At 46.1% G+C, this 26,631-nt stretch overlaps 1 protein-coding gene across 1 annotated transcript in view; it reads left to right on the top strand.

Moving 5' to 3' along the window:
• The window catches only part of Ccdc38 (coiled-coil domain containing 38), a 41,652-nt gene that overhangs the window by 6,827 nt on the left and 8,194 nt on the right, over positions 1-26,631 (top strand). The window contains exons 5-12 of the mRNA XM_087901908.1: positions 1,538-1,602; positions 7,501-7,664; positions 7,772-7,852; positions 12,963-13,114; positions 15,252-15,341; positions 18,649-18,703; positions 21,793-21,865; positions 24,788-24,939. Coding sequence (XP_087758034.1) covers positions 1,538-1,602; positions 7,501-7,664; positions 7,772-7,852; positions 12,963-13,114; positions 15,252-15,341; positions 18,649-18,703; positions 21,793-21,865; positions 24,788-24,939 — 832 coding nt within the window. The remainder of the gene's footprint in view (positions 1-1,537; positions 1,603-7,500; positions 7,665-7,771; positions 7,853-12,962; positions 13,115-15,251; positions 15,342-18,648; positions 18,704-21,792; positions 21,866-24,787; positions 24,940-26,631) is intronic.

The following is a 26,631-nucleotide window of genomic DNA, read 5'->3' as shown; positions in this document are numbered from 1 at the left end:
TTCCCGGTAAGCCACGAGCCCGTGGTGAGACACAGATTACTAGAAATGGGTTGAATCAATATGAGAGAGTTAGCCAATAAGATGCTGCAGATAATGGGCCAGGCAGTGTTTAAAAGAATACAGTTTCCATGTAATTACTTCGGGTAAAGCTAGCCGGGCGGGCGGCGGGAAGCGGCCCGCCGTTCATTTTACAGGCAACGACCATGAGCTGAGGGTAGAAGAACAGTTTTCACACAGATGAGGAAACTGAGGCACAAAGAGAGCAGCAGGCTTACTCATCTCTCCCAGTTAGAGGTGGGAGCCAGGGCACCTTTGGTGAGACGTAGCCTCCCAGGGCGGCACAGACCCGCTGCCTGTTTAGGAAGTATTTTCTTTCTATGTAGTTAGCGAGAGACTTCATTCTGTACCACATTCTGTCGGTTTCACACGAGGCTAATGTGGAAACGTAGCATTTTCCGAAATGAAGAAACCTTGAATGTTCTTGGAATTCCTCTTCAGTTTTCTGAAGGATGAAACCGGCCATCATCTTTTTCACCCTGGTTGCAATGCAAGGTCTCCAAAGACGTGGAGCCCAAGGAGCCCAGTATTGTGTCTAGACCGGTCAAACATAGAGATCCAGGTCCGTCACCAAACACAAACAGAACTCTGTATCATATGTAGGCTCAGTGACCATTGCAGAAAATGGGGCAACAAGAGCCAGAGGTCCGAGAGGACCAGAACTAAGCAATGTTTTCTAGACATTCCAGGGTCACCATACCCATGAACTCACAGTAGCTGCACAAGACCTCTGCAAGATCAAACCGGTCAACATGCCAGCATGGAGGGGGAGAGGAGCTCCTCACTGAGAAGCTATGCACAGTTGGTAACTTCTCAGGTGAAGGAGGGGGCAGGGGAATGGTCTGTAAGCCCCTGATAGATGGACCACGCTCCAGAGGAGAACCCCATATCCATGAGTATGTGGGCGGCACAGATTGGACTCAGTGAGTTATTTTTAAAAAGTATTTTTTTAAGGAGGACACAAAGTTGGGATGGGTGGGGAGGTGGGGGTGGATCTGGGAGAAGCTAGGAAGGAGGTGAGAAGGTGAACATGATCCAAAATACAAAGGTCACATATAAAATTCTCGAAGAATCCGTAGAGGTCCCATATTAGAGGAAAACATTGGAGCAGTCTGCCTCATTTCATACAGCAATGGCTTCGCCCCATCTCTGTCACTCATAGCTATGGGATTCTGGACAAGAATGTTGGCATCCTGAGGCTTTAGCACACGAAGAAGATGAGATGGTAGTAATAAATTATTCATGATCAAGTAGCATGTTTAAAATCCCTAATCCGCTCTCCGAACTGTTTGAAGATACAAAATAAGGGGTAGCCACTATCGTGGCAGCTTTGGAGTGCCAGGGAAACCCTACTGGAAGGCAACGCTCTTTTCTTAGTTTGCATGCACAGCGAGTATGATGACTTGGGCAGCTCGTGTTCTGTGCGGTATCGCTGAGAGCTAGCCAACTAAACCTACGTCTGTTTCCATGTTCTCTCCAGGCTCGGACAGAAAGAGGACTGTGCACGAGTTTATTAACGACCAGAGAGACAGATTTCTACTAGAGGTACTAAATGTAACTTCTTCCTCCCGTTAACCAGGAGACTTCTTGCATAGTATTGTCAGGTACTTAGCCCGGCGTTGTGTTTTTTCTGTAACGTGTTCTAAATCTATTATTGGCTGAACAGAGTGGCTCGTTCCTACACTCATTCTCTTGAACAATACTTATCGAGTACTTATGGTGTGCTAGGCCATTACAAAACTCCCTCCCATGGGAGAACTTAGATTTAAGTAATCTATACTAGTAACCCAGGAAGTGGTCTGTATTTCTAGAGGACATTGGGCCCCATTATCTCTTATTCCCTTCAGTCCAAGAATAGCCCCAGTAGCCCTCAAGAAACCTATTTGACTTAAGAATTTTCTGATATTCGTGTTGGCTATGATGGGAACCAGAACATTCTGGAATCTTCCAGCTCTCTCTATGCCCACTCCTACCAGAGAGAAATGACTTGTTACAAGGAAAGGAAATATTAAAATCAGCTGGAAGAGCCCACCATGAGGCAGGGTTTAGAAGCACGAGCAAGGTTCTTGGCCAACCAGTCCCTCAGCTCTGTGGAGCCCACCTGTGGTACCATCTGCAGCTGTGACGATAAACACACAGCCTAGCCAACCAGGGAAGAACTTGAAGCGTCTTATAAAATAAGAGAGGGTTTTAGCCTGTCGTCAGTAACCTTGAACTGGAACCCAGGCCACATGACAATAATATTATTTAGTAGTCATATGTACATGTTAATTTACCACGGATAGAGCAGAGACACTGTGCTCGCAACAGTGGGAGAGTAATTACAAAAAGGATCAATCGGCTGCTGTCCACATCTCTGCTGTCGAAGCCCAGGTCGTTTGGAGACAGTCCGTTTCTGTCGAGGTCTTGAACGCTAATGAGTAAGGGAAAAGATATCTGATCTTTCCTAATTTCATAGCACACATTTTGGGATACAGGGATGCTTTTCTATGAGACCGGCTGCAGTCAACAGAGCTCACATCAGCTACATCCTGCGGCTGTGACGAGAACCCCACGCCTTTGTCTGCTAATATCAGTTCCTGTCTGGGATTTTGGTCCTTGGCATGAAACCCTGGCGATGGAACTAATGTCTTGGCTAGGTACCCGGAGATGGCGCTTGGCAGTTACTCTAGGATTTCAGTGCGGTTATAGTAAATGGGCTTTGTCCACTGCTCTGGCGTTTTTTTTTTTTTCTAACCCCCCCAAGCAGGTTGATAACATATTCACCAACTGATAGAATAAAGTCAACTTATCGCTCAAACTGTAGCTGGAAAAAAAAAAAAACTGACCTTGCCCAAGCAATGTCTGGCTCTGGCCTTGTTTTCTAGAAGGTAGGGCCAATGTCACATCTCCTAAAGATGTCTTTAAGGTGAGGGTGGCCATGTCCACCAGTCTTGGGATGGCTGCGTCAGGAAAACCAACAGTGTGGAGGTTTGGGGTCATGCCGAGAGGGTCTGGGGATTGAAGACGAGTCAGTCAATCAATCACGTCTGTGGAATGAAGCGTCGTTGGAAACTCCAGCCAGGGATGCTCAGTTGATTCCCTGGTTGGTATAGCCATGTTGGCTATACCATTACAGGTACAGGAGGCCGACTCCGTGGGGGAGGGGATCCCCGAAGCTTTGGATCTGGAATACCTCTACACCAGTGTGGTTTTCAATATGTGGGTCTCGACCCCCTGGGGTCACATGTCGGATATTTACGTTATGATGCGCAATGGTAGCAAAACTGCAGTGATGAAGGATCAATGGAATAACTTTACGGTTGGCAGTCACCGCAGCGTGAGGAGCTGTAATAAAGGGCCTCAATAGGGAGGCTAAGACCCACTGCTCTATACCTTACCTCAGGGGGCTCTTCTTCTGGCCCAGGGGTTTTGGGAGATCTCCCAGAAACCTGAGGCTCTTTGAGGGGCTCAAATTTGCTGTAGCTGTCAGTAGTGAGAGCAGATTTGGGGATGAGTAACTTAATTTCCAAAAACCGAATCGGCCCTAAAGCATCTAGACTTGTTTCTTTCACCCCTTTTCTCTGCCCCCCCCCCCCACCTTCCTTTTTAAAAGTTTTATTTGTGGCAGACTTAGGGTGTGAAGGCGCCATTTAGAATGTAAGTGCTCATGTATTGTGATTTTTATACTAAGATTTTACGTCAATAATTTGACATGGTTGGAACGGATTTCTGCCAAGTTACAAGCTAACGAAGCCTGTTCAAGGAGAACGTAGATAAACAGCTTCATATCACTATAAAAATTGAACCAGTAGGCAAAAGAAAGAAGAAAATCCACATTCTCTGGCTAAGTGTACCAGACATTTTAAGAGAAAGTCATTCTAATTTTACAGACCCCGTTACATAAAATCGAGTAAGAAGGAGGAACATCCCCCAGCACGCGGTATGACAAGAACGGGTCCACAGGATGGCCTAGTGGGCAAAGGCACATGGCTCCAAGCCTGGTGACCAAGTTCAGTATCTGAGACCTGCATGGAGGAAGGAGCGGCTTCTCCCTGTTGTCCTCTGACCTCCACGTGTCCCTGCCCCATGCACTTAAACAATCCAACTAGCCAGCTGAATTTAATAAATGTTTAAAGAGGAAAAAAGGTAGAGGCAAGCACTCTAAGCAATTTTTAACAAATCCAATAATACGCGAAAAGGATAATCCATTATGGTTAATTGGGGCTTATCCTAAGCATGTAAAAGCAGCTTAACATTTGAAAATAGCTAAGTACAATACGTAGCAACAGATTGGAAAAGAAAAGCCATATAATCATCTCAACCAATGTGGAAAGAGCATTTGCCTATATCCAAAATTTATCCTTTTTAATAACACGACTGTTATCCTTTGAGACTTTCTTACAGTGTATTTTGATAATGTCACATACACTCCAACTCATTCCAGATCAGCTTTCACCCCTTATTTGTCCACTTTCATGGTCTTTCCTTTTTTTCTTTAAACCTGTTGCATCTGATTTGTGTTGCCCAACTGCTCTTGGATGTGGGGCCTGCCCTGGATGTGGGTGACTGACCAAGAGTCACACCATTAAAGAAGAATCCCTCTCCCTCTCCCCGGAGCTCCGGTCCTCCACACTGTGGTTTGGCTTTGTTTGCATTTGCAAAGTCTTGTGCGTGTTGTTGCGATTGCTGGGGGTCCCTATGCGCGCTTTGCCGGTTGTGTCTGGAAAACACTGTGTTCTTGATCTTGACGTCATCTACACCCCGGCTCTTACCATGTTTCTGCTCTTCCACAACCATCCCTGAGCCTCGGGGAAATCGGTGTCATACAGATGTTCTGTGCAAGGCTGAGAATTCCACAGTCTCTTGTTCTCAGCAGGTTGAACGGTTGCGGGTCTCCATGTCTCTCACCGTCTATTATAAGACGCCGCTTCTCTGATGACAGTTGAGAGACACATTGATCTCTGGGCACAGCAATATGCCATTAGGACTTATGCTGGCTGCTTCCACGTGAACTTGACACACGTGCTAGACCCATCAGAAAGAAGGGAGTCTCAGAAAAAAAAAAATTCTTCCATAAAATCTGACTGTAGGTAAGCCTGTAGGGCATTTTCTTAACCAGTGATTGACATGTGATTGATGTGGGAGGGCCCAGCCTGTCTTGGGTGGGGCCACCCTCGGGCTGGTAGGCCTGGGTTTTATAAGAAAGCTGGCTAAACTAGCCATGGGAAGCAAGCCAGTAAGCAGCATCCTCCTTGGTTTCGGAATCAGCTCCTGCCTCCCGGATTCTGCCCGGCTTGAGTTCCTGCCCTCACTGCTTTTAGTGATAAAGTGTCATATGGAGGCATAACTGAAATAAATCCTTTTCTCCCCAAGATGTTTTGGGCCATGCTATTTCATCACCACAATAGTAACCCTCACTGTTACTATTATAATATATATAATATATGTTACTAATTATAATACTACTACTACTATTATTATTATTATTAGTTAGCGTTTTTATTTATGCTGTGGAGAGACACCATGACCACGGCAGCTCTTATAAAAGAAACGTTTAATTGAGGGGGCTCGTTTACAGTTTCGAAGGTTCAGTCCATTACGATCATGAAGGGGAGTATGGCGGTGTGTAGGCAGACGTGATGCTGGAGCTGAGAGTCCTATAGCTTGACTCAGAGGCAACAGGAAGTCTACTGGCTGTCATACTGAGTGAAGCCTGAGAAAAAGAATCTCAAAGCCCGCCCCCACAGTGACCCACTTCCTCCAGTGAGGCCACGCCCACTCCAACAAAGCCACACCTCCTAATAGTGCCACTCCCTTTGAGATCATGGGGGCCAATTATATTCAAACTATCACACTAAGACAGGAGTTGTTTCAATGCTATATCTACTTAGCAGAGTAATAGTAGTAACTCCTCCCCTAGGTCCTATCTAGCCACTAGTTCTTGACCCCAACAGCAGGGCTAGATAAGGGTTCTCTACCCAGTGAAATAGACCTTAGGTCCAATCAGAAAGTGGTTACTCAAATAATATCTGTGCCACTATTGCACCAGTAAGCATATCTTGCCAGGCAGGTCAATATTGTAACTCCTAGGGTTCATAACCGGATAAGAGTGGTGGTTGTTTCTCTCCTCTGTTGGCACGCATAGCTCTTTCCAACATTATGAACGTTATCTAGACGGGGTGAAACTTCCGGGTCTGTACCAGCTGAATTTCTCCACGGTGGTGTCTTCAGTGATACTGTCTCAGTCAGGTGTCTACTGCTGTGATAAAACACCATGACCAAGAGAAAGGAAAGGGTTCCTCTCATCTTATTCGTCCAGGTAACTGTCCATCACCGAGACTGAGGGAAATTTAGCTTGGGAACTGGGGCAAGGCAGGAACCTGGAGGCAAGAACGGAAGCAGAAGCTGTGGAGGAGTGCTGCTTTCTGGCTTGCTCCCCATGGTTCACTCAGCATGTTCTTTTATACCATCCAGGACCACCTACCAGAGGTGATATTACCTACAGTCTGCTAAGTCCGCCCACACCAATTATTAATCAAGAAAAATGCATCATAGGCTTGCCTACAAACCAGTCTTAGGGAAGCATTTTTTTTTTTCAATTGAAATTCCCTCCTCTCCGATAACTCTAGCTTGTCCCAAGTTGACAACAACCTAGCTAGCACAGGGTCTTAGCTCTGGAGAGTAACCAAGGGCAATGGCAATAGCCCATAATATCTGAGGGCTCAACGAGAACCCAGTGATCAACAACTCAAAAAGGGTAGCACACTCTTGGCGTTGGGCTTTTATTTTCTGACATGGGGTGTCTCGCGGGGGTAATAACACTAATGGCCTTTGGAGGAAGTCATGTTGGAACCTGCCACTGTAGAATCTTCCTACAATATATACATGCATACAAAGGGGAAGGGGGACAAGTCCGTGTGGCATCAGATCTCATATGCTGCACTGAAAAAAAAGGTAGTTGTCAAAATTCACACTTGAAAATCTAAACAGATCTCTCTGGGTTTGGTCGAATAACTCACACCCTCAGGCCAACTTGGAGAAATTCATCATTGCACCCTAAGTTGAAACTTACTTTTCCTGTCAGAGGAAAAGATGGGGGGCCTGGGAGCTATAGATAGTCTGGTTTCTTTGTGGCCCATAAACAGAATGCATCCTGGGTAACAGATGGACCTACTCTTTGAAAAGCACCTGTGTTTTGGCCGGTAGGGAGCAGCCATTTTAGAAGAACACAAAGTCTCTTCATGAACGCTAGTGAGAAGACTTCACTTCCCTCCTGACTGCCCGCAAAGCAATCTTCCAGCATGAGATAAAGACCCAGCTCTGCGCGTCATTATTGCTTCTAAAGCAAGTGACCATCTAGCGGCAGGACCCACTCCCTAGCCTTTTCAGAAGTTCTGTTGAAACCTATCAGTAGCACGTGAAGGAATGTTCTTGACCCGCTCTTGTTTTCGATATTCCCAGTACGCAGTCTCAACCAAGAAAAACACAATTCAAAGGTTTGAAAAGCTCATAACCATGAAGGAAAACCAACTCAGGAAAGCCGAGAAAAAGCTCCAAGCTGACGCCATAGCCTTTGAAGAGTTCCTCCGTGAAAATGACCAGAGATCTGTAGACGCTCTTAAAATGTTAGTGTCTCTACCCTAGCTGCACCCTTCCCCCCGAGTCTTGGCTTGCTTGCTTCAGTTTCTCAGAAAGATAAATGAATAACTCATAGATCCGCGTTCCCTTTCAGGGCAGCACAAGAAACAATAAACAAACTCCAGATGACAACAGAGCTTAAGAAGGCAAGCTTGGAAGTCCAGGGAATAAAGAGGTAAGAGGGGCTGCGTCTTCCGCAGCCTGTTCCCACGTCCCATTGTGACCTCTTGTGCACGGTGAAGGCCAAGTGGGAATAACCCTTCCAACAGGTAACTCGATATGAACAGATTTTAAAGCGAATGGCATGGCTGTCAAGGATTGCGCCTGTCTAGATTTCAGAGCATAACCTCTCTCTAAAAGACTCTCTGACTTGTAGATGCAGAAGTAGAGGAGTTGGCTGAAAAGAAGCAAAACAATGTCAGGAGTAAAGAAGGGTTTTTTTTTTCCTGTGCGCCCCCTGTTTGCTCGTTGTAAGAAACCCTTCATTTCACATCTCAGCTGGGATGCATTTGACGGTTAGCTTGCATTCATCGTCAGCCGTTTGTCCTCAAACTCCAAAGCAGAGTCTCATGTCACTAATTAATGTAAGCTCTGTACTGAGAAAAATCACAGGAGCAGGGTTGGGGTTCATATTATTATGTGGTCAGTCGTCCCTTCTCGAACCTTCTATGTTCAAGGAAACTCAGCTGAACGATTTTCAATATCTAATATCTAAAAGACTCCTGTGATCACTTGAGACACTAAATTCATAATCCAAAACATGTGTTTCAAACAGATTTCTGGCTGTAGTCGCCTCTTCTACTTAAAAGTCTAAAGTTGAAGGTGTTTCATAACAGGGGACCCTCCCCACTTCCCCAGGTATGAAATTCTTGGCTACGTCTCCAGCATTTTTTTTTTCTTACTTTCAGTGTCTAAATTGTGCCTTGCTATATTGCTCAGGCTGGGCTTGAACTCACTCTGTTGTTCCAGCAAACCTTAAATATCTTGCTTCAGCTTCCCAATCAGCCAGGATTACAGGGATGCACTACCAGGACCATTTAGATGACCCTATCCATTAAACATACATATATATCCACATCCATTAATCTATCAATTAATATTAATGTACAATTATATAATGGCATGATATATTATATGTAACATGATAATTAATAAATAATATATAATTTCCATTACCCTGTCCATCTGGTTCCATGGGGAACCTGAGCAGTGGCCATGGTGCTCGTATAACTACTAGATTCTGCTTAGTGCCCACTTGGTTTACACCTCTGAACAGCCTTGCCTGTGTCTCACCCTTCTAGAAGAGTAAACGAGACAACAGAGCAGACAACATGGGTAGAACCAGCCAATGGGAGCCCCTTCCTCTTGTGGTAAGGTGCTGAGGATGGAAAGTCTTTGAAGAGGAGAAAGGAGTTTCTCTGGATACCTTTCCGTTGAAGACGTGCCATCCCAGCTGGCGTTTACCTCACGATCTCTGTGACACTCTGGGAGGTGGAATGAGGGGCTTCCTCCAGTTCCCAACTACTGAACATGAGGAATTGGGTGCTCACCCTTAAAGACCGTGTATGCTGGGCTGAAGGACGGCTCTGGTGAATGAAGGGTTGAGGCTGGGCGTTTGAGACGATGCATCCGTGAGAGGGAACTCATGAAGTTCTAAATGAGGCCGGTGGCTTGGGCCTTGCTGTTCTGTTTTCAGCTCTGCGTGTGCCTCTGTTTGAAACAAGACTGGGGTAGAGCAGTACGAAGCTGGGGAAAGCAGAGAGCTCAAGCCCCTAGGTTATGTTGGTGAAAGCATAGGCATCTGTCAGACGTCTGCCACCGCTAGAGGAATACCAGTAATCTCTTTCTTTTTCTCTAAGAGGGAGATAAGAACATGTGTTGTTTAAAGATTTTTCAGTTTATTTTTATTTTATGTACTTTGGTGTTTTGCCTTGGGTGTCAGGTCCCCTGGAGCTGGAGTTCCAGACAGTTGTGAGCTGCCTTGTGGGGGTTGGAAATTGAACCCAGGTCCTCTGGAAGAGTAGTCAGTGCTCTTAACCACTGAGCCATCTCTCTAGCCCCTAAAGATTTAGTTTAAATTCTGTGTTATGGTAGTTTGAATATATTTGGCCCCCATAATCACACGGGGTGGCCACTATTTGGAGGTGTGTCACTGTGGGGGTGGGCTTTGAAGTGTCTTATGCTCGAGATACGACCCAGTGTGTTAGTTGATTTTCTGTTGCCCACAAGATGTAGCAGCAGTCTCAGCTCCGGCCCCACCTCTGCCTGCATCCCATCATGCTCCCTGCCAGGATGATAACGGACTGAACCTCTGAAACTGTAAACAAGCCCCGTTAATTAAATGTTTTCTTTATAAGAGTTGCCATGGTCATGGCGTCTCTCCACAGCAATAAAAACCCAAAGTGAGACGTGTGTTTGCGGATGTGTGCACTAGTGCAAGTGTCTGCCAGGGTGGAGACACTGGATCTCCCTGGCGGTTGTGAGCCACCCAACAGAGGCACGAGGAATTAAACTTGGGTCCTAACCCACAAGAGCAGTACACATTCTTAATCTACGCTCCGTCGCTCTAGTTCCAAGGACACTGTACTGACTGGTCTCGCGTTTCAACTTGACTCCAGCTGGAGTCATCAGAGGAAGGAGCCTCAGCTGAGAAAATGCCTCTGTAACACCCAGTTGTAAGGCGTGTTCTCGATTAGTGAGGGCCCAGCCCACGGTAGGTGGTCCTATCCCTGGGCCAGTGGTCCTGGATTCTATAAAAGAGCAGACTGAGCACGCCAGGGAAAACAAACCAGTAAGCAGCTCCTCTCCGTGGCCTCTGCATGGGTTCCTGCCTCCAGGCTCCAGCCCTGCTTGGGTTCCTGTTCCTCCAGTGATGAGCTGTGATTTGGAAGTGTAAGTCCAATAAGCCCTTGGTTTTTGGTCATCGTGTTTCATCACAGCAGTAGAAACCCTAACTAAGACTAATTTGTACCAGCCTAGTGTGGGGTATTGTTGTGACAGACCTGACCATGTTTTTTTTTTTGGGGGGGGGGATTGGGGAAGGACTTTGGAATTTAGGATTAGAAAAGTCATTGAGTGTTGAGACCTCGGTGGGGTGTTCTGTGGGAGCTGGGAAGAGAAGAACACTGAGAGCAATGTAGACAGTGGAGGCCTGGCCTGTGAAATTTCAGGGGGAAGTTGAAAGACTCCATGGGGGCCATTTGCTATCTTGAATTAAGATTCTGTGGTTCCTGTTAGCGGGGGCTGAGGAATGAGCCGTGATGAACGAGACACCAGAAACTACTGAAGCGAAGCCTTCACGTTACTGGGACCATTTCAGCTGGTGAGCTGGAGCTAAGAAATTAGCAGTGATTGAGATCAGCACCGGTGAGGTGAAATCCTCTGTGTTTGCTGAGAGCACAGAGGAGCTGTGGTCCAGAGGCGGTCACAATTGTACCTTGTGCTGGCAGCAGGACTTGATGATGTGTCCTTGTCACCCAGGTGGCACTGGTTTTGAAGGCGTGAATGGTTCATGGAGAGCAGCTGAGGCTGGGCACCATGAGAGGCCGGGAAAGGTCATCGTTGAAGGCCTAGGACTGAAGGGGTCATGCAAAAAAGTTGAGGCATGGGGGCTGGAGAGATGGCTCAGTGGTTAAGAGCATTGCCTTCTCTTCCAAAGGTCTTGAGTTCAATTTCCAGCAACCACATGGTGGCTCACAACCATCTGTAATGAGGTCTGGTGCCCTCTTCTGGCCTGCAGGTATATACATAGACAGAATATTGTATACATAATAAATAAACAAATATTAAAAAAAAAAAGTTGAGGCTTAGCACCATGAAGAGAGCCTTCGAGAGGCTGTTGGTGAATGTCCAGACCGGCAGCAGCAGAAGGTCGCAGGATTTTGGAGGTGCCGGTACTGGGGGCGTGGTGGAATGACCACTGTGGTTAGCCGCTGTGGAGTGGAGCCAGCCAGATCCTAGGAGACAAGCTGTGCCTGCTGCAGAGGGCGGGGCCAGAGAAATGACCCAAGCCCGTTGGAGGAGTCTAGAAGATAGGGAGTAAATCCCAGATAACTGAATACTGAGTTATTTGTACTGTTGGAGTTCGGTTTTGCTTGGTTCCAACGGTGACGTTGCCCTGGTTCTTCCCTCTTGAAGAAGGTACTTAATTTACTTTTGATTTGTAAAGGAGCCCACTGGTTAAAGACTCGAACTTTTAAAGAGATTGGATATTGAAGTAGAATGGTACTGCCGGGAGCAAATGTGTCTCGCTGTCATGAAAAGCCTTATGCTATTAAAGCATCTTAAATCCCATATTCAAGAAAGTTTTCTACAGGATATTTTCAAGAGACTGAAATTTTAATGTGGTTAAATTTGTAAAGATTGTGGGGCTTTTAAAGCTTTTTATGATTTTAATAGGAGATCTTGGGGTTGAATAAGAAAGGAAGAGTTGTGGCTTTATAGTGGTATGTTTGTGTGTCAGATAGACAAGGGGTCAGTTGTTCTGGCTAGTTTTGTGTGTCAACTTGCCACAAGCTAGAGTCATCAGAGAGGAAGGAGCTACACTTGCAGAAACACCGCCCTAAGATCCAGCTGTAAGGCACTTTCTCAATTAGTGATCAGTGGGGGAGGCCCCGGTCCATGGTGGGTGGAGCCATCCCTGGAATGGCGGTCCTGGCTGAGCAAGCCAGGGGAAGCAAGCCAGCAAGCAGCATCCTCCTGGCCTCTGCATCAGCTCCTGCCTCCAGGATCTTGCCCTGTGTGAGTTCCTGTCCTGACTTCCTTCACTGATTGACTTCGATCAGGAAGTATAAGTCAAATAAACCCTTCCCTCCCCAGCTTGCTATTTGGTCATGGTGTCTCATCACAGCAATAGCAGCCCTAGCTAAGACAGAGAGCTATTTTTAAATGCTGTGCTAAGCTTGCAAGAATGCATGTCGGGTATGCTACACGCTGCTTCTGCGCGTCAGGACTTTGTGAAACGGTAGTTCCTTTTCTTCCCCTCACACACCCATTGTCTTTTTCATCTTCCAATTCCCCCATATACCCAAGGTCACTAAAATATGATGTTTCTGAAGGAGATAAACCAGCGGAGCTAGCCTGCCACCCGTCCACTCTGAATGTGCGTGTCACTGGGCTGTTCCAGGCAAAGACCGGCCTCTGGGTTTCTTTCTGCTCAGATCTTTCAGAAGTGCAATGTCTGCGGCTGTGTTTACAAGCTGTGCTGAATGGGCTGTTGTGTCAGCAAATGATGGCGAGAAAAATGCTTCCGCAGCTGTGTAACTGCATCCTTGTTTCTTTTGAAGTGAAATCGCAAAAACCGAATTCCTCCTCAAGGAGTACATGAAGTATGGATTCTTCCTGCTGAAGCTGTCCCCGAAACATTGGCAAGCACAGCAATTGCAGAAGAGAGCTCAGGCATCGAAGAGTAACCCCATTCTCCCAAGAATCTTGGAAAGTAAGTCACGGATATTAATTCACGCTAAATGAAAACTCCTGATTCTAGAGTGTTCTGCCTGAAGTTTGTTGTTTATTTCACAGTCAGAATTTAAAAGTCAAAACTTGGACAAAGATTCCTCCTATTTTTTTTTTAAATTTTTTTTAAGATTATTTATTATGTGTACAGTATTCTCAGTATTCTGTCTGCATGTATGCCTGCAGGCCAGAAGAGGGCACCAGACCTCATTACAGATGGTTGTGAGCCACCATGTGGTTGCTGGGAATTGAACTCAGGACCTTTGGAAGAGCAGGCAGGGCTCTTAACCACTGAGCCATCTCTCCAGCCCCTCCTCCTATTTTTTTAAGGATTGTTTATTATTTTTATGTGGTGTTTGCTTGCATGTATGTCTGTGTGAAGGTGTCATATCCCCTGGAACTGGAGTTACAGCTGTGAGCTGCCATGTGGGTGCTGGGAATTGAACCCGATCCTCTGGAAGAGAAGCCGGTGCTCTCAACCACTGAGCCATCTCTTCAGACCCCTCTTACTTTTGTTATCATGCATTATTAATCTGGAAACTCAAGTCATCTTTGGATATAAAGCAACAAAAATTAACACATGAACACATAGAAAACACATTACTTATGGGTGATATGGTATCTCAAAAACTATTTGGTATTATCATGGGCCTTTATAGTAGGATCAATGGATACAAAGTCAATTATACCTCATTAACCTAATATACTAACTGGAATAAACTAAATTTATTCACTGGAAGTAGTACAAATACTTTGAAGCCAGCAAACAACTTCAATGTGTGTGACCTGGAGATCTGACAAACAGAAAATTAAGTTGTGTTTTCAGATAGGAAAACCGATATTCTAAGTTGCCAGTTTTCTTGAAATAAATGTGTGTATTTGGTGGGAGTATAATACTGCTGCCAAGGGGGGGCTGGAGAGATGGCTCAGAGGTTAAGAGCATTGCCTGCTCTTCCAAAGGTCCTGAGTTCAATTCCCAGCAACCACATGGTGGCTCACAACCATCTGTAATGGGGTCTGGTGCCCTCTTCTGGCCTGCAGGCATACACACAGAAAGAATATTGTATACATAATAAATAAATAAATATTAAAAAAATACTGCTGCCAAGGGATTTTCAGGGAGTTGAGCAGCAGAGTGGAGAGGACTTTGTATCATGAGGCTCATATAGAAAAATAAACGCTTTTTATTTGAGAAGGTAATGAGGGTGGGTGGGTCACTAATGCTACTTTAAATGTTGTGTATTTAAATATATTGTATTTTTATATGCTAATATGCGTCAATTATTAGACTAGTGCTGGGCTGGCATTAGGGTGTCAGTTAAGCAGTAGAGATAGAGCCCATTGCATAAACATTTCATACCTGATCCAAGTAGAGCCACATCACAACAGAAGACTTACTTCCAGCAACGCTGGAGTAGCTAGGACCAGCTTCACTTCCTCTGAAATAACGGATAAGCCTTGGTTGCTAAGCACACAGCCGAGTTATCCCTAGGAGAGGGGAAAGAAACGAGCACCAAGATTCTCAGTTGCTGCCTGAAGCATTTTCAAAATCCCATCCAAGGACAGGAAGTCTCGAAAGAGCCCAGATGCCCTGAGTATTTCCACCACAGAAATTGTCAAACTGAAAATCGGTTGATTTGTCTTGCAGGGAGCTGGTTGTTAGGGACATCCGTGATGGCACTTGGTCAGAGCTCATTAAATGACGTGGAGCAAGAGAAAAATTAAAATGAATGCGGTGATATGATTTCATATGGCACTTTAAGATTTAGTGGTCCTAGACTTCTCTTCTAAATGGAAGACACTCAGAACCCAGTAGGCCTCTCAAATGACAAGGATCGATAGCTTCCGTGGGCTTTCCGGAGCTATGATGGGTTGATGTTGGAGATGGAGAATTCCCTAAGCCCCAAATGGTCTATTCTTGTCTCTTCTCCCTGTGTCAGAGGGCGGTCCTCGCCCTCTGCTGTGTAAGATTGCAGAAGACGGGATCCCGGTCTGGGATCATTGGAAGCTTTGATGGTAACTCTGCCGTGACACGGAGACAAAGCTCTCACTCTCGGGAAGGTACCCCACCACTTCTATCTCCCACAGATACTTTTTCTCCTTTCCTTTTCCGTTTCTAGAATTCTCGTTAAGTTCAAGTAAAAGAGACAGCGCTGAGTCGGACAGGTTGTCCCTTTCCGATGAGCATGGTACAAGAAGAACGAACCAAGGTAAGAGCTAAGGCCGGTGACGGCGCTGACCAGAACCTCCAAAGTGAAGCTGTACTTAGAAGGGGACTCTGCTGGAAAGTGGGGGTGGGGGAGTGATGCCCATATCACCCCTGACCCCAGGGAGCCAGCCATTTTGTTCTTTGTGATGTTATAGCAAAAACATGTCCAAATAGACAAGAATCTCATCCTAAATGTTCCCTTAGATAAGACCCGCCCCCAAGCACGAGCGTATGCGTTAGGATCCAAAAGCTGGTCAACTATGCCAGGGCAGGGCGAAGCCGGAGGAAACTCTAGTGTAGGTCCACAGTGGTCCTGACATGCAAATCAGTCGTCCGACCTGGGTACAGGGGTGAAAGACTAATCGAACCATCTAGTAGCTGGTTCCTTCTGAAGCTTCTTTCAGGATAGAGGAGAGGAGAGGGAGAATTAATGGTCGCTAGTGGAAATAGGAAATGCATTCAGTCTCCTGGACTAAGAAATCCTCAACAAGAGGCAGACTCGGCCGAGCTGACCCGGTCCTCGCCATCCTGTGCCATGAGTCAGGATTTAAGGGTGACGGCAGCCACGACACCAGGTGGAAGGGGTATCCCCTTGCCGAGCTCGCTCTTAGAACTCCAGACAGAAAACAGCTTCCACGTGGGCAAGCATTGAGTAGTGCTAGAGTCCTGGTGTGCAAGATGAGTGTGGTGTGTCAAAGAAATGTGTGCTTCTAATGTGTTGGGAGCTGGAGGCAGAGCAGGCTTCTGGCTTGTTCCTAAACAGAACAACGTGAAAACATTCAAAATGAAAAATGCATTTGACCTGTGATCATTTTTAGTAGGTTCCTGATACCAAAACAATTATCCTGGGTGTGGTTTCTTCGGTTTAATAAAGGGTTAATTTTACTTAAGGCAGTTACATATGTGATTTTTTTTTTTAACCCTTTATAAAAGCGGGAGATACAATTGTGAATGGCATGGAAGTATTTCCTTTCTCCAGAGGAAAAGTGAATTTCTTATCAGAATTATCTGGCTGGCCCTGTAATTTAAATTAAAATAAAATAATTAAAAAATATTTTTAAAAATGGGGGGAAGAAGCACCAAGTAGCCACTGAAGGAGAAAGATGCCAGAACATTACCAGTGGGCCACAGCCTTGTGGTGATACATAGATTAATAGAAATAGGTTCATTCAAGATATAAGTGCTAGCTAGCAGTACACATGAGACACTGAGCAAACAGTGCTATAATTAATATAGTTTCTGTGTGATTATTTGGGTCTGGGCAGCGAGAAATGAAAGTGTGGTCTCCATTTACATCCCTCCCCCGCCCCAATCCTTTGGTTCAAGTCTACCTTCTGTAATGACAGTCCCTTACCCTAGCCTGAGACAGGAGGGCAAGTGTGACCAACTGAGGATGCTCTACCATGGTCAGGCCTGAGCACTCTGCGTCACCACAGCATACCAGGGGTCTGGACTCAGTGTTTCGACATTGTTTGACTTGAAAATCAACACTTAAAAAGCAAAAACCATCAGATGTCACGAAAATATCTGAATCTCCATGTTCCCTTGAAAACCGCCAGATCCTGGCTTTAAAGATGTTTCCTGTGGGTCAGTTTTCCCTGCGGGATGGTCCTTCTTTCCGCCCAGGATGATCTTCCCTGTGGGATGGTCCTTCCTATTAAGTGATTCTAGTTCCCATCAGGCCCCACCTTCCCTCCTGCATCTGGCCCGCTGTGGTCATCTGAGTTTGTGATCCCCAATCCAGGCTGACTCTTGGGACCCCTTTCCCCACTTGATCTTGTCACTAAGCAGCAGGTGTATTTTGGGGTTAGGGCAAAAGCAGCAAGATTTGTCTGCCCAGAAATAACCATGTTGTATGAGCCTGGATGCTATGTGTTCTGCCAGAGAGTTAAAAGTGGGAATTTTTTTTAAAGGTATGAGCCATTTGGAGCCTACACACAAACTACTACTTTGCCCATTTGGGGATCTGTGGTAGTGTGTAGGGATGGGGGAAAAGAGGGCTGAGTCTCAATGGTACATTCTGAAAGGTTGAATGTAGGTGTTACTCAGTTTGAATAGCTCTTCCTAAAATTGATTTCAATAATACGTGCTCAGGCATTATCCTAAAAGCGAAAACATTGTATGATGAGGCACTTCATCTTTCCCCCGCTTCCCTCCCCTCTTCTTCATTCACTTCATATTTATTGAAGGCAGACAATGAATTTCAGGTGCTGTGGGATAATGCTCTTGTACACTGTAAAGATTTGTCATTCGTATTGGTTTAATGCATGGTGATTGGCCAGTAGCTAGGCAGGAAGCACAAGCAGGGCAACCAGACTAGGAGAATTCTGGGAAGAGGAAAGGAAGCCAGACACAGAAGGAAGCAAGATGAGAATGCCTTACTGAGAAAAGGTACCAAGCCACATGGCTAAATATAGACATGAATTATGGGTTAATTTAAGTTGTAAGAGCTAGTTGGTAATAAGCGTGAGCTAATAGGTAAAACAATTTATAATTAATGTAAGCCTCTGTGTGTTTCTTTGGGACTGAACAGCTGTGGGGCCGGGTGGGATAGGAACCTCTGTCTATATTCAGCACTTTTAAAGACTTGGGGGACAGCACCATACGATACAAGGAAGACAGTGACACAGTAGGAATAGGGAGTGAGGCCTCAGTGGAAAAGGCCCAGTGTGTAACCCCCACCAGGTCACAGTAGGAGCCTGCCAGGGAGTAGGTGGCAAGGATGAGGCCCACTGTGGACTCAAAGCAGAATAAAAAGAATAACGGTGAGCCATAAAGATGTTGGTGGCTCCTGGGCAGGTGGATGAAGATTCTCTGGGCCAACACTGGTCCGGGTGTTAGTTTGGGGGTGAGAGACTTGATCTGTATGCAGATGTGGAACAGTTAAGTGCAAGAAGCCCACCACCAGGAGGTTGGTCTCTTCTGGCTAAGAAGGGAGATGGGCATCATTTTGTTTTCCTTAGTTCTTTTAAACCCCGTGTAAATCTCAGAACTAGAGATTGCTGATAGAGGAAAAACAGAACCATGACGTGCACCTTATTTTCGTCCCTCATTTGGGACTTTTCGGTCGTCAGGCCCCACTTGGCCACTGTGTTTTCAGCTAGACACTTATGCCTGGAGTCGCATCTCAGTCCAATGAAAGAGCTGTTTTCTCTATGGTCACCATTGTGATAATAACGTTTTTTAAAAAGAACGGGCATGTATGTAGTACCTCACACCAAGTGACCAGGGCTCATCTCTAATAGTGTTCTCCTTCTCTCCCTCTCCTTTCACCCATGGCACGGACCTCACCTGGACGTTTTGAACAGGACGGGAACAGAGGAAATCTACTTTTGGCACAGACTCGAAGAAATCCTCCTTACGGTACAAACTTACTAAACTCTGATGGAAACCATGAGAGGCTTTTTAGAAAATAACTCTTTTTAACCTATGCTCAACACAGAGACCTCATCTCCAGGCCTGCAGGCACACACAGTGGAGTCAGTGGTGGCCAAGACTGCACTCCCGTGGTGCCCCAAAATTCTGCTCTTTTGAGTAGGACCACAGCCACAGAAGCCACCAGATCCCAGACCCTTGGGACTCCCCCTCGAGCTGTTCTGCTAGCTGCTGCAGCAGGACAATAAAGCGGTTTTATTTCCTCTTTTGTTTCTTCCCTAACGTGATTGTTAATTCATTTCATACATTCTCAACCCTAGCTACCCAAGAGGTTTTGAGGTAATAAATGACCATCTGGGTCAGACATGCTAGCCTTGAAGAAGGGCTCTGAGCCAAGACTGCCCTGTCCATGACACTCCCTGAGGGCCACAGGGACATTTGACTCTGAATTCCAGGGATCCTGGGGTCCCCCCACTGCTGTGACATTTAGTTGGCCCTTGCTATTTTTTTTATTATTATTATTTTGTTTGGTTTGGCTTTTCGAGACAGGGTTTCTCTGTGGAGCCTGTCCTGGAACTAGCTCTTGTAGATCAGGCTGGCCTCAAGCTCACAGACGTCCACCTGCCTCTGACTCCCGAGTGTTGGGATTAAAGGCGTGTGCCACCACCGCCTGGCTTAAAATTTTATTTTTGAGATCATTGTAGATTTAGATGCAGTCCCTGGCAGGTCCCCTTTGACTCTTGACCTAGTTTCTGGCAACAGGAATCCTGTGCCAAACCGAAGTGCGAAGCCACAGCCAGGATATCAACCATGGCCCTACCAAGTACAAAATGTTGCCCCTGGATTTTACATGTCTTTTTTATTGCCACGCCCACTTCTCCTCCCTCACCCCCACAGTCACTAATCTGTTCATTGCTAATTGTGTCATTTGATGTAAGTAGGATCATGCCGTGTGTAAGCCTTGGGTTTTAATACTAGTTCCCAGGAGATCCAGCCATGTTAGACCACGAGGGTTTGGTTCTCTTGTTGTTGAGCTGTGCTCTGTAGTCTGAATGCTGTGTACTTGAACTATTCACCTACTGAAGAATATCCACCTTGTTTCTAGTGTGGGGCTGTCATGAATAAAGCCACTATAAGTTTTATATGTTCAACTTTAAAAGAAGTATTCTACCGGACTAGAGAGATGGCTCAGTGGTTAAGAGAACTGTCTGTTCTTCCAGAGGTCCTGAGTTCAAATCCCAGCAACCCCATGGTGGCTCACAACCATCTGTAATGAGATCTGACGCCCTCTTCTGGTCCGCAGCCATACATGCAGGCAGAACACGGTATACATAATAAATAAACCTTTAAGAAATAGTTACATATACGGGTGTTTGGCTTGCAAGCACGTTTTCCCCATGTGCTTGCAGGCTCCACAAGGCCAGAAGGTGGCACTGGATCCCCTTGGGACTAGAATTGGAGGCAGTTGTGAGCCACCATGTGCAAAAGCACAAGATCTCCTGACTGCTGAGCCGTCTCTTTAGCTCCTTATACAGCGTTCTGCGTGAAGATAGTTCTTATGTCTCCGGATGATTGTCTAGAAGGCAAGAGTGCGCTAGGCGGTACAAGTCAGTTTGTTTCCAATGTCTGTACCATTTTACCCTCCCACCAACCGTGCGTATGACACCTAGTTTCTCAACAGCTTCAGTCTTTGATCCAGTGTGTGTGTGTGTGTGTGTGTGTGTCTGTCTGTCTGTCTGTCTGTCTTCAGTGCCCGTGGAGGTCAGAAGAGGGCACTGGATCCATTGGAGCTGGAGTTATAGGCAGTTTTGAGCTGCCTAACGTGGGTGCTGGGAACGGAGCTCAGGTTCTCAGAAAGAGCAGCAAGTGTTCCTAACTGCTGAGCCGTCTCTCCAGTCCTATCGGCTGTTTCTCATTTTCTCTATTCTGACAGGTAGGTACGTCACTCTCCTCCTTGCCCTCATTTATTTGTCATCCCCCCCCCGCCCCCACATGACAGCCTCCAGCACCACCTACCTCCCTCCCTCCCTCCTTTTTCCTGGTGTACTAAAGTTCTAATTGTTTTCAGTTTATCTTTTATAGAGGATTTTTTTTTCCAGAGTCAATTTCCAAGACACGTCATTAGTTTTTACCTACCCCCTCCCCGGTGTGTGTGTGTGTGTGTGTGTGTGTGTGTGTGTATTCACAACACACATGGGTTGGTCAGAGGACAACTTTCATGAGTCAGATCTTTCCTTCCATGTGGGTTCTAAGGATCAAATCAGATCATCAGGCTTGGTGGCAAAAGCCTCTACCCTCTGAGCCATCTCGTAGGCCCAACGTCAATATTCTATTATGTTGTATCTTACCATCCGCCTTCCTGATACTTCCTCATATGAGTAGAAACTATTACCAAAAGCAAATCTTCTCTGTAAGAGACAGGTAGCTGTCTCACTGAAAAGCATTCTGAAGATGGCGGTCAATCCTGAGCCAGCGCTAGAGCTCACATTTTGAAGTCATGTCCACTTTGGTAGTGACAAAAAAGACACAGCAAGGTTAGGGAGTCCCATGTATCCTTAGAGAAAGCAAGCTACGTTTTTTGATGCCGCTAAATAATCTGCTTTGTGGTGCTTGGGGCTTCCGTGTGGTCTCCTGCGTGTGTGTCTCTGTCTGGGACTGAATATGATTTTCTTTGGCACAGTTGTGGAATCGTGGGGTGAGCGGTCCCCCTAAAACGATGAACCGCCTAATGAAAAGAATCTGTAAATAGGAGCTGGCAAGGTTTCTCAGTGGTTGTAGCACTGGCTGTCCTTGCAGAAGACCTGGGTTCGATTCCCAGCATCCAGGTGTTGGCTCATAACTCCCTGTAACTCCCATCTCGGGGGCATCTGATCCCCTCTTCTGGCTTCTGTGGACACCAGGTTTGCATGTGGTAGGTACATGGACACACATGCAGACAAAACGCTCATACACATAAAATTAAATTTAAAAAAGAACTCTGTGGTAGTCAGGGTTCAAAGCCAATTTAGGAACAAAGGCAAACCTACCAATGGGAAGTGACTCAAATAATTTTTTTCTTTCTTTTTTTTTTTTCACAGTCGGGCTGAAAGCATTAGCTCGGAGGACAGTCTGGAGTTCTTTTTAGAGGATGAGCCACTGGAGTATGATCTGGTAACCAGTTATGTCTCTTGGTTCCGGCTGTCAATGCACATCCGTTTCTTCTGAAATGTCCTATTCCAAACATGTCACACATTTTCCAGAAGGAAATATGGCTGGATTCTGCTCTCACATCCTGTCTATTATCTATCTTTGTCATCACGCCATTTATGAAAAATAGACAAATAAGAAGATACTGTGGCAGCCCTTTCGAGGGTGAGGCAGGAGAGCCACAGATGTCAGTCCAAGACGCCAGATGTGACAGCAGGCTTGCAATCCCAGCACTTGGGAGGCAGAGGCGTGAGGCTGGGCAGTCCTAGGTCATCCTCCAGATATATAGCAAGTGAGAGGCCAGGCTACAAGAGACGCCTAACTCAATGAAACAAAACCAAAGCAGCAACAGAATTGAAGGGCAGCTTGGGCTACACACATAATACGTTCCAGGCCGGCCTGAGGTACACAGTGAGCCCACCTCAAAAACCAAACATGAAAGAAATAAGTTGGAGCAGATCTATTATCAAACCCGTTCTATAAAAACGCCAACTCTTAGACTGTTTATCATTGTGTGTGTTGTGTGTGCGTATTTGTTTGCCTGTGTGTAAACATGTGTGTGCCTGCGCATGTGGAGGCCAGAGGTGACACTGGATGCATTCCTTAGTGGCATTTCACTTTATTTACTGAGACAAGATTCCTGACTGAATCTGGTGCTCACTGATTTTGGCTACCTAGCCAACTTGTCCTGGGAAATCCCCCGGCTCTGCCTCTTAACTGCTGGGATCACCAGGAGAGAGGGTTGGGGGGCGGGGCTGCCACACTTACATACTTACACACTTACACGTGTCCTTTGCACTCTGGTTCTCCCCCTTGCACACCCAGTGCTTCATCTGCTGAGCTACTTCACCAACCCAGAATTTCTCTTCATTTTATTGGGTAAGAAGAACCCTAAATAATCCTCCTGCAAGATGCCTCATTGTTGCTGCAAAACTGACTGTGAGCTTACCTCAATCTAAATGCAACCACAAAGGCTTGAAAGTAATTTTTAAAAGAGATAAAAGAGGCTGGAGAACTGGCTCAGAGGTTAAGTGGACTGGCTTCTCGCCTAGAGGTCCTGAGTTCAATTCCTAGGACCCACATAGTGGCTCACAGCCATCTATAGTGAGAGCTGATGCCCTTTTCTGTCATGCAGGCATGAGATGCAGGCATGCCATGCTTCCTGAGGAAGCAGGATGTAGGAAGTAGTGCTTCCTCGCAAGCATGAGGACCTGATTTCCAGCCCCAGAACCCATTATGAAAACAAAACAAACAAAAAAACCCAGGCACAGTGCTGAGTGCTTAGAGCCCTTTCTAACACTTGGGAAATAGACACAGTCAGAACTCTGGGGCTTGCTGGCCAGCCAACCTATCCTGATTGGTGAGTTTCAGGACTGCAAAAAGATTTTTGTCTCGGATGGATGGATGGATGGATGGATGGATAAATGGAGAGATGGATGGAGGGATATATAGATAGACAGACAGGCAGACAGATAAATGGAGAGATGGATGGAGGGATAGATAGGTAATAGGAGAGATGGATGGAGAGAGAGTGGGCAGTACCTGAAGAACTACATCTGAGGTTCTCCTACAGCCCCCAACACATATGTGCACACACATGTTCATAACCACACAAATGCACTGTAGAAGAGAAAATGTCTCCTTTTTGAGACTGAACATTGTTCATTGTGTATATATCTACTGCATTTCCTTAGTCAGCAATCTATGAATATTTTTGTTGCTTCTGTGTCTTGGCTGCTTTAAGTTTTAACACATTATAGTAATATACAAATCATCTTTGAAAATGCTTACTTAAGGCAATGCTTATTCTAAAAAGTCAGGGCATAGCAAATAATCAGCACTGAGAAGAAACGAACCTCCATCAGTTTCCTGTCTCCCTCCCATCTTTCCTTTCTCCTCTCCTGCCTTCCCTCCTTCTGCTGTAGCCTTTCTCCTTTTACCCCTCCCTCTCTTCCTTTCTAATAGCCCCCATCTCTCCCCACACCCCAAATCACCTCTTACAATTTGCCATCTCTCCCTGGGAACCAGGTGTGGCTCCCTTACAATTCCCTCTGCCTCCCTCATACTCAACAGTCACTCTAGGATGGATTCTGAACATTTCCAAAGGCATCTGTGTGGTCCCCACAGCTGGGGAGGGTGAGGACACCGCTGCAGACTGTGGGACATCTGCATGGATGGGACATCTTTGGGGAGGGGGCCTAGTGGAAGGAAGTTAGCTCTTTGGGAGTGTGTTCTTGAAAGGGAATTGGGACCCCTGGGGTCTTCCTTTCTATCTCTTGAAGACTGTGAATAGGCCTTCACCACGTGACCCTGCCACGATGTACTGCATCATCATACATCTACAGTAGTGCCCCTCCTGCCTCCCCCCTCTCCCTCCTCTCCCCCCCCCCCGTGTTGGAGGGAGGGCTGCTTGTTCTTCCCTGCCGCCCTGGCTAGCTTAGACCCGAAATGATCACACAGAAACTGTATTCATTAAATCACTGCTTGTCCCATTAGCTCTAGCTTCTTATTGGCTAACTCTCATATTAATTTAACCCATTTTTATTCATCTGTGTATCGCCACATGGCAGTGGCTCACTGGCAAAGTTTCAGCATGTCTGACTCTGGCAGTGGCTCCATGGCGTCCCTCTGACTCCGCCTTCTTCCTCCCATGCTATAGACCAAGCCAGTTTTCTTTATTCATTAGCCAATAAAAGCAACACATAGACAGAAGGGCCTCCCATATCACCCCAGCAAAAATAAGTGGTTCCTCCTTAAAAGGTGATTTTCTCAAGGAGTTTGCCACATGCATGGAGAGTTGACGGGTATGATAGCTCCCTCCCTACATTGTCTAGACAAGTCACACGAGCATGTCTGACACACTTCTCTTCACCGTTGGCTGATTAGATACCGGAGATCTACTTCAAGGAGCCAGAAGAGTTGCTCCAGGTCCTCACCGAGCTGGAGGAACAGAATCTCAACTTGGTCCAGTATTCCCAGGATGTGGATGAGAATCTCGAAGATGTCAACAAAAGAGAGAGGTTTATACAGGATAAGATGTGAGTGCATTTCTCCCATTTGACGGTTACTAACCAGAGGCCACACCCAACTCACTTGGGATGTCTCTGCTCATGGTTTAGGCTGGGGTTTTTATTAAAAATGATTTACATGTTGGGCACAAAGAAGGTAGAATTTACAAGTGTACAGAATAGACTGGTTTTAGTTTAATTTTCTTCCTGTTTGTCTCACTTGCTGAAGTATTGCTGGAAGAGCTGAAATGACGCCCATTGCTGCCGTTCTGTCCAGGACAGCTGTCAGCTGGCCACCTGGCCACCTAGACTGGTGGAAATGAACATGATCTCCTTGGGTGTGAAGCTCAGCAAACTGACTTTCTGTGATTTAATACTACACCATTTTATGTGTCTAGCAGCAATGCAGGCCTAATACAGAGGAGATTAGATATGAGTCATGGAGTCCCCTCCCCTGAGATTACAGGATTGAGAAAGAGTTTCAGATTATAGAGTGTAAAGCTTTATATCCATTTGTCTCTAAAATGTGCAGAATCGTTCGACAGTTTTCTGCATCAAAAGATGGCAAATGTTTTAAGAAATGGGTAAAACTACACTTAACATCAGAATCAATTAATTTGCCCAGAAGGCAACCCCCCCCCCGTCAAAATAATCAAGCTTCCCAGCACCCTCCATTGTGCCTCTGTGCCCAGTTCCATCCTTGGTGTATGTGGTGGTGGCCCAGAGAAGGTGAGCATGTTTGAGATGGAAAGGGATCTATGACCAAATCTTTCCCTGGAGGATTTTTTTTAAAGATTTATTTATAACAGACATGAGTGCTCTGTCTGCATGTGCACCCTCATACCAGCAGAGGGCGTCAGATCCCATTGTAGATAGTTGTGAGCCACCACCTGGTTGCTGGGGACTGAACTAAGGACCTCTGGAAGAAAAGCCAGTGCTCTTAATTGCTGAGCCATCTCCACAACCCATGCTCTAGAGGATTCTTACCAGAATCTCGAGGCAAACTAGTTAGGTGTTCATTTGCCCTGAAGCTGAGGCTATTCTGATGTATCAGCCAGATTTGGGGACACGCACATGCTGGAGATACACAGCTTGGGGGTCCTGATGCTACCTCCATTCTGCTGCTTTCTGTTTGGGGTCTTGAGGGGAACCACAATAGCAGAGGAAGGAAAGCAAATGTCTTCTGATGGAAGTTAAAGCCTGCATTTAAGCATGTATTTGCCTAGTTGTAACTTGAGTGTAGATCTAAAGGTATGACTAGGGAATAAAACAATTATTGAACAGGCACGAGGATTTGAGTCTGAACCCCAGAAACCACATAAAGCCAGCTGCAGTAGTGCACATCTGTAATCTCGGTGCCCCTAAGGCGAGACGGTAGGCAGAGATAAGCAAGAGACTCCCCAGTAGCCCAGGGGCCATACAGCCTGGCATTTGCTTCTGTGAACAACAAAAGAGAAACCCTGGGCCATTGGGAGGCTTTGGTGGATAAAGGTGCTGGCGGCCAAGCCTGAGTCCAATCCCTGGAATTCACATGGGAGCAGGAGAGAGCCAAGTCCTGTAAGTTGTCTCTGACTCCTACATACACCAGGGCATTCGTCCCTGACCCGACCACAATAAACATTTTCTTAAAGGAAGGGGGTCTGTCTGAAACACGGTGAAAAGTGAGGCCAAGCATCTGAGATTGACCTCTTGTCATCCATGGCAACACAGGCTAGGCTCCCA

This window comes from Myodes glareolus, chromosome 26 (genome assembly GCF_982192425.1).
Source record: "Myodes glareolus chromosome 26, mMyoGla1.1, whole genome shotgun sequence".
NCBI classification, from domain to species: domain Eukaryota; kingdom Metazoa; phylum Chordata; class Mammalia; order Rodentia; family Cricetidae; genus Myodes; species Myodes glareolus.
Note: the sequence above shows the minus strand (reverse complement) of the source record. Positions and strands in the feature narration are given on the sequence as shown.